At 33.1% G+C, this 7,327-nt stretch overlaps 1 protein-coding gene across 1 annotated transcript; it reads right to left on the minus strand.

Moving 5' to 3' along the window:
- LOC126664697 (serine carboxypeptidase II-2) lies at window positions 1–6,372 on the minus strand. The gene is made up of 10 exons (XM_050357207.2): window positions 5,882–6,372; window positions 5,618–5,725; window positions 5,043–5,138; window positions 4,814–4,906; window positions 4,309–4,394; window positions 3,948–4,211; window positions 1,839–1,972; window positions 1,080–1,175; window positions 649–754; window positions 1–306 (listed from the first exon to the last, which is right to left on the minus strand). Exons 1-10 carry the CDS (start codon window positions 6,171–6,173, stop codon window positions 145–147), a joined length of 1,437 nt encoding a protein of 478 aa, XP_050213164.1. The 5' UTR covers window positions 6,174–6,372; the 3' UTR covers window positions 1–144.
- Window positions 6,373–7,327: the final 955 nt, after the last annotated feature.

Genomic DNA, 7,327 nt, shown 5'->3' on the forward strand with positions numbered 1-7,327 from the left:
TATTGTTTAATCTGAAAAATAAGATAGATTGAATAGAGATACAAAACCTTAACATTACATATTCAAGATAATGTAGTGATTAAAAATGTCAAGCAATGCCTATCAAGTCTGGAAAATTAAATTCCAAGGATGAGAAAAGAAACATCATGAGGAACTAACTAGGTCAAGAGTTGGCATTGATGTTCCTGATAAGAAAGCTTTGACAAGGGTAAGCGCAAGTTTAGGTTTATGAAGCGGGACTTCATGTCCTGCTCCCCTCACCACAACAAATGCAAGTCCAGCATACTCTTGGCTCCATCCACCCACCTGCATCATACATATTACATTTGTTACTACACGTTACCGTTTGTGTTGCACGGAAGTTCTCGAGTCCTAAGTTTCGGTATTTCATTTCTATTTCCGGAAACGCCTCTAAAACTCCGAAAACATTATACTTATAATCTATTTTCGTAAAATGTAATCTCATCATTTTCCGTTTTAGCATTTCCGTTTCCGTGCTACATTGGAGCAATATTTAGCAACACATGTTATGATTGTATGATCACAATGCTCAAGTAAACAAAATTCTACGACTACAGCATATTTTTCGTTAGAATGTCCATAAAGAGGAAGATTGAAAGTGATGTGCATTTTCTCTAATAAACTCACCTGTCCGTCATCGTACCAAGCATGCCAAGGCTTTGTAGTTGTGAGGTTGAGAGCATCTATGCTATACCGAGTGGACGTTACTGGGATAACAGCATCTGTATCGCCACTGTCATACACGGAGATAAAGAAAAGGAATACAAATATCATGTAACTGCCGTTGTTAAATGATTCTTAACACTGTCTGTGGACGAACAAAGAAGAAACTGCATTTTGATGGTGCATTACTAACTCATGCTATTCAATTATGTTAATGCTTTCTTGTAGCACATGGACATACTTGCAGTCATGTTCACGCTCAGAAAGAGGTGAAGCCATGTTTTCAAGTAGCATAACATCATTATTAATTTCCCATGCTCAATAATGACTCGTGACAGAAACTAGAAACAATAGATTTTATGATGAATCAAAAGCAACTATTTTGCAGTGAGTACCTGAATACCCATATACGAAGTCCGGATTCTATAAGCTCATGATAAACGTCCAGCACTGTCCTTGGAGAATCTTTCCAGTTGGTATTTATAAGTCCACTGCAAAGAGGGACATGCATTTATCGTAATTCAATTAAGGTAATCAAGTATGCAATGATGATGTACTATCCCTATATTTGAATTTAAGCTTTACACCGGTTTTCAAATTCCACGTTCCAACTTAATCTAAGTAATCACAATTTCCTCCATGCTATCCAGGTGAGTTCCAAAACTTTCCCTTATATTGCAGTCATTAGGGCTTGAAATAGAAATTTTTTTTTTTTAGTTTTGAGTTCCATTACTCGAACGCATTTACTGCAGTAAAGAAAGCACAAACACTTACCGTTTCGGCGCTTTATTTCCATTTCCATAAACACTTCTGAAATTTTGAAACTCAACTTTTATAACATATTATTGTGAAATATATTATTTCGATTCTGTTTTTCATTTCAGCATTTTTTGTTTCCGTGCTACATAGAAGAAATCTGGAAAACCTATGTAGTAAGAAAAATAAGCACATTTAAATTATTGAAGTTCACAATTAGTAGATTTCAACATAGTATTCTACCATCATATTTAATTCATGTAACAATAAAATCTAGTACTTGATCCTGAACCGGTTTGATGGCTTATTCCTTCCAATCACACAAACAGAATGCAAGTAGGGATGTTTCTCAGTGACCAGTTTGTAATATTTATATGAACAGATATAAACAGATATACCTGCAGGTCTCCCATTTAGATTCTGCAAATTCTGTTGAAACATGTAGTGCCTTCTGAACCTCGGGCAAATTGAAGTACATCCTTGAATGTGCCTCAGTGCATGGATCATACTTCTCACTGACATGACCAAACCTCTGTCATTTGAAACTCCATTTCAGTGATGGATGATGCAGAGAAATTCTTCTGAAATGAAATTATAAGACACGGAACACAAACCCAGAAATTTCAATTACAGAAAATACTCCATGGAGGAAAAGGCGATCCCCGAAAGTAAACAAAAAAAGACGACTTTCTTAATCGCTTAGAAAAGGTGTCTTCCAAGACAGATTAGAACAATCTATTTTCATAACTTCTTACGAATTGATGGGATTTATCAAAATTGTCAATTGCTCTTTTTTTTGAGTTGGGAGGAATACTAGTGTGAAAGATTTATGATTATCTGGACAATCGTTATCCTATAGATTGCTTCATTGTAATGAAAAACAGCTCTTTAATCAATGACAATAATTCTGCTTTCATTGTTATACAATGAATATAAACTAGGCATGAATTTTAGACTCATTGACTTTTAATTGACAAATTAAAACATTTCTGACCCATTTTAAAAGAGCCTGAAAGTAAGATAACCCTGCATCAATAAGATAGTTCCATATAGAAAAATTGATCATAGTTAAACCACATAGATTTTGACAATTTGTCGAATTACATGCCATTTAGATAAAATATTAGAACACCAGTACACTGGAAACATTTAAGATGAAATAAACATTTCTAAGACCAATGTCATCTTATGTCACACTTAGGGTTTAAACAGTCCTGGTTTACTCTTATTGACAAGAAACAATAAAAGCAAAATTTCATTCAAGGATGACGAAATTAGTTTCTTATAGACAGGCCATATGTAGCACGGAAACAAAATGTTGAAATGGGAAATATCGAAACAGGAAATGAGCGAGACAGTATTTTGTACAAATATAGAATTTCAAAGTTTCAGAAATATTTCTTGAAACTAATCGAAATACTGAAACGTAAAACTCAAAAACATTCGGGCAATATTGGTCCATATTTGAACATACTAGTACTTAAAAAAAGTCTTGTAGGCTGCAGCCTCAAATGCAGCATATTGAGTATGTTTTAAATTAGGTCTAATGCCTCAAAAAAAAAAACCCGACCTTTTTGCCCCTTTTTTATCCTACCCTGACGTTGAAAACTGGTCAATTTTACCCTATTTTACATTTTTGTGTTTCAATTGTACCCTGAAATATAAAAGTGACGTTTTTTTCGTTTGGAAAAAATCAAAAAACATTCTCCATATCTAGCATATATTAATTGTATATGTTGAAAATTTATTTAGATTTAGTTAAATTAATTAGAATTTAAATTAGTTTTAATTTGATTATGATTTTTAGTTAGTTTTTAAAAATAAAAGACTTATTTGTACTTTTTTGAATGGAAATAAATTTAATTTTCTCTTTAAACTTAGTTAATTAAATGATTTTATCATTTAAATAAAAAAATTGTGAAAAATTAAAAAATTAGGGTACAATTGAAACGAGAAAATGCAAAATGGGGTAAAATTGACCGGTTTTCAACGTCATGGTAGAATTGAAAAGGGGCTAAAAGGTCGGGGTTTTTTGAGGTATTAGGCCTTTAAATTATGTTAGAAATGAGAGGCTCTGTGGCATGTCAAACAACAAGTAATTGAAGGAAATTCTCAGAATCACCACTGCCACCAGCATACAAAGAAAATAATATCGCTACTTAATCAATAAAGAGACAGCCACTCAATTTCTGAATTTTTTTTATGCAAACAAAAAGAAGTAGAAAAAGTATTGTCCCTAAATGAAAGACTAGAAGCCAGTTTTTCTCATTCCCCATATTACGTTTTATCTATGTAGCAATGCCGAAACGAGAAATGATGAAACGATATTGTTTACAAGAATAGATTATAAATATAGAGTTTTGGAGTTTAAGGAGCGTAAGTTTCTGCGCAACATAACCATTTATCGTACACAAATATGTAATTATATTTTGGAGATGATGGAATGCAGACTCACATAAAGAGGCAAAAGTAAAATTCAGCGGGGAATTCATGAAGAAAGCACTTACATGCATCTTTTTCAGCAATTGATTAGACCCACTGACATTTCTAGCGCAGGAAGGAGTGTATATGCTATATGGATCAATGTTTCCAAGTTCTTTACTAGCAATGTCTAAAATATCTTCACATGCATCTGAATCGTGGATAAATGATTGATTACCACATAACAGATTGAGTTTCTTGTATGTTTGGTCAGAAATCAAACCAGATGTCCACATAAATTCAAAAACCCCCAAGCGATCATGGTAATCGTCAGTCAGAGCATTTCCCACCTGCATTAAAGATTTCTCAGTCTTTTAAGTTCCTTTTTTTAAATGATTAAAATTACAGGTAAGCAATGCTATTCCAAGAATAGTTTATACTTCATACCATGTAACCCCTTAGATTAATTGTCCTTCCTTTTGTTTCTTTGTTGTGCCTTACAATGGCTTGGCTTAGCTGAGGAACATAATGTCCTGGAACATCATTCCAATATTAAGAACAATAATTTGTCTGACCCGGCCTCAAAAAAATAGAGAAAAAAGACAAAAGGAAACTTCTTGAGCTTGAAAGAATTTTGACCTGCACGGTTTGATTTTTTCCGGATTTAAGTTATCCAATTTAATGGAACAAGACATTCAATACTACCATTTGTACATAAGGTTTCATTTCAAAATAAAAGCGACCCGAACACATAAAATCAGATTCAGTCCAAAATGGACCGACTGTGACCCTTTTACAGCTTACAAACCAGAGTTACTAAGTGAATTTCTAATTAAACCAAAGGCACTTATATTCATTAACAAATGAATTCCACAAAATTTTCTGTAAATCATTTGAACCAAACACGGCATTAGAATGAGAAGAACAAGAGAGCAATAAAGTGATCACCTACCAGCATAGCTCTCCCCTGTGATATAGAAATCCCTTCCTTTAAATTGAGGGAAGCGATCAAACCACCTAAGCAAAAATGCAAGCGAGTCTGCAGCTGCAAGAAGGATAAGAAGGAATAAGTGGACAAGCAAGCAAAAATTATCAAATATTTTACAGGTGCAAAGCGGTGCAGACCCTTGCTACTAAAGTGAAATATGAAGATACAAATTGCAAAGTGGTTCAAGTAGTACCGGTTCTTTTATCACCATTATTCAGCAAATCGGATGAAGTTTTTGAGTATGAATAACCAACTCCAACAGGGGAATCAATAAACAAAATATTAGCAACTGCAAGAGAGCAAACATGCTTAGATGGGATCGCCATGGCCCATGATTATAATTGAATTTATAAAACTTAAATTCCAAAATCCACAACAGGATGATATGATTTAGATTATAAAAACCAACAATAACTTCCTTACAGCAACTCGAGCATAACGAATGAGATCATAGCACTCTATTTCAATTTGACAATCAACTACAGTATGATTAGCGCCAAACAAGGCCAAATTTGGTGAATGCCAATAGGAAATATCTTGTAGATTGATGTGTTTCAGTTTCTAATGTACTTAATGCAAGTTTTCATATGTAGACTCTGGTAGTTTCTCATAGTAATACTCATATACATAGGCTTTTATCAAACTTAGTTGAGAAATGAGAACAATCACTGATTACAAAACAAAGGCAGGAACCATGACCTCAACACTGTATTGATTTAGTATATGATGCAAAAACCGAACCAAATCGAATGAGAAGGGTCATTATACCTTGATTCCAAGAATAAGGATTCAAATAAAGAGTCTTGCCATCTTGCTGAATATGAAATGGGCCTATTTCTTCTGCCTCTCCATAAGCAATGGACGAACACCCAGGTCCTAAAGAAACATTTTTGGGTCAGTTAATCAATTCAATAGTCCATAACAATGTTGGACAACAAAACTGAGACAGAACTGAACAACAAAAAAGCAAATAACAGAGTTAGACAAATTAATATGAACAAAATAAAAAGGTAAAATTGTCAAAGAGCAGACCTCCATTGAGCCAAAGAATAAGGGGCTTAGAATGAGGATCAGCAGCAGCCTCAAAGAACCAGTAGAAAAGATTCCTCCCGGATTCTTGATTAACAGTGACATAACCAGAATAATGCGCAAAGCTAACATTAAACGATTGACCTGGCAGCTCAACAACTCTGTCTAATTGCTGCTGAGCAACTGGGTCAGTCAAAGTTGAGGCAAAAACACAAGTACCCACATAAAGCTGGATGAAGATGAAGATGGTTATGAAAATCTGAAAATTAACCAATCCCCGTTTGAGTCTGGCCATTTTTTGGGGATTCGTTTTGCTGTAGAAATGTAGTTTAAATAGAGAGAGAGGGAGAATGATGACGCATTAGCTTCAGTGCTTTTTACTTGTCTTTCACTTCAACTTGGAAACAATGATGGGATGCTCTTCTCATTTGTTTACTTTCAGTTTATAATGTGTTGCTTAAAATCAGGGCATGCTGTTTCTACACACCAACAAAAGTTCGTTACTTATTTCGCCTGCTTCTTCTTTACCTCAATAATAGTTCTAAAGCACTAGTAGTGATAAGCTCTTTTATTAATAATTTAAATAATAATTTATGGTATACTTTTTTTTATTTATTATTAAATTTAAAAATCATATGAATAAAAGTAGTTTATTAATAGAATAATTTTATTATTATGAATCATTTTATTTAGTATTCTAATTTGTTCGACTTTAAACCAAAATTAAAATCTTAATGTAGCGATTTAATCTCGTTCTATAACATGTCCAATCACACATTCTAATCTTTTGCGCTTTTGCATTGTGTAGTGTATAGTCGTTTTTCAGCAAATATACAACTAAAAACGACGTAACAAAACGGAAATACAGCGCCACTTTATATAAAACGACGTAACAAAACGGAAATACAACGCCAAAAATTGAAAAGCTGGGATATGCAATTCAACGTATAAAAATAGGATTAACTCGTTAGGATTCAAATAACCCAATTTTTTTATACTTATAGAACATGAGTAATAGGAAAAGTTCAGTATTTAGATTGACAAGAAAAGGATAGTTGTAGTATTTTTAACCAATTCTTCATTTAGAAATGACCAGTTAAAGAGTTTTTCAATTGAAGAATTCCTTTGTTAACGTGGTTTAGATTTTGAGCTTTTGTAAGCGAATATACATTTATAAGATAGAACAAAATAATCTATACTATACTATAAAGCTGAGCTCTAAAAAAACTATCAACACAATTTTGCCAAGTGGTTTTCTCTTTTTAAGCCACGTGTACTCTTAATTTTAGTTTTGATGTCTAGCCTATGAGGATACCTCTTGAACTTCTATTAGATGTTACTTAATGGTCATCAATTCATAATAAACTTTTCATTTTTCTTTCATTAATAATAACAAAAGTTTTACATAATAGTAAACCCTTGCTCTTCTTTTCATTTATTTTATTTGAT

The sequence above is a fragment of the Mercurialis annua genome, linkage group LG1-X (assembly GCF_937616625.2).
Source record: "Mercurialis annua linkage group LG1-X, ddMerAnnu1.2, whole genome shotgun sequence".
NCBI lineage: Eukaryota > Viridiplantae > Streptophyta > Magnoliopsida > Malpighiales > Euphorbiaceae > Mercurialis > Mercurialis annua.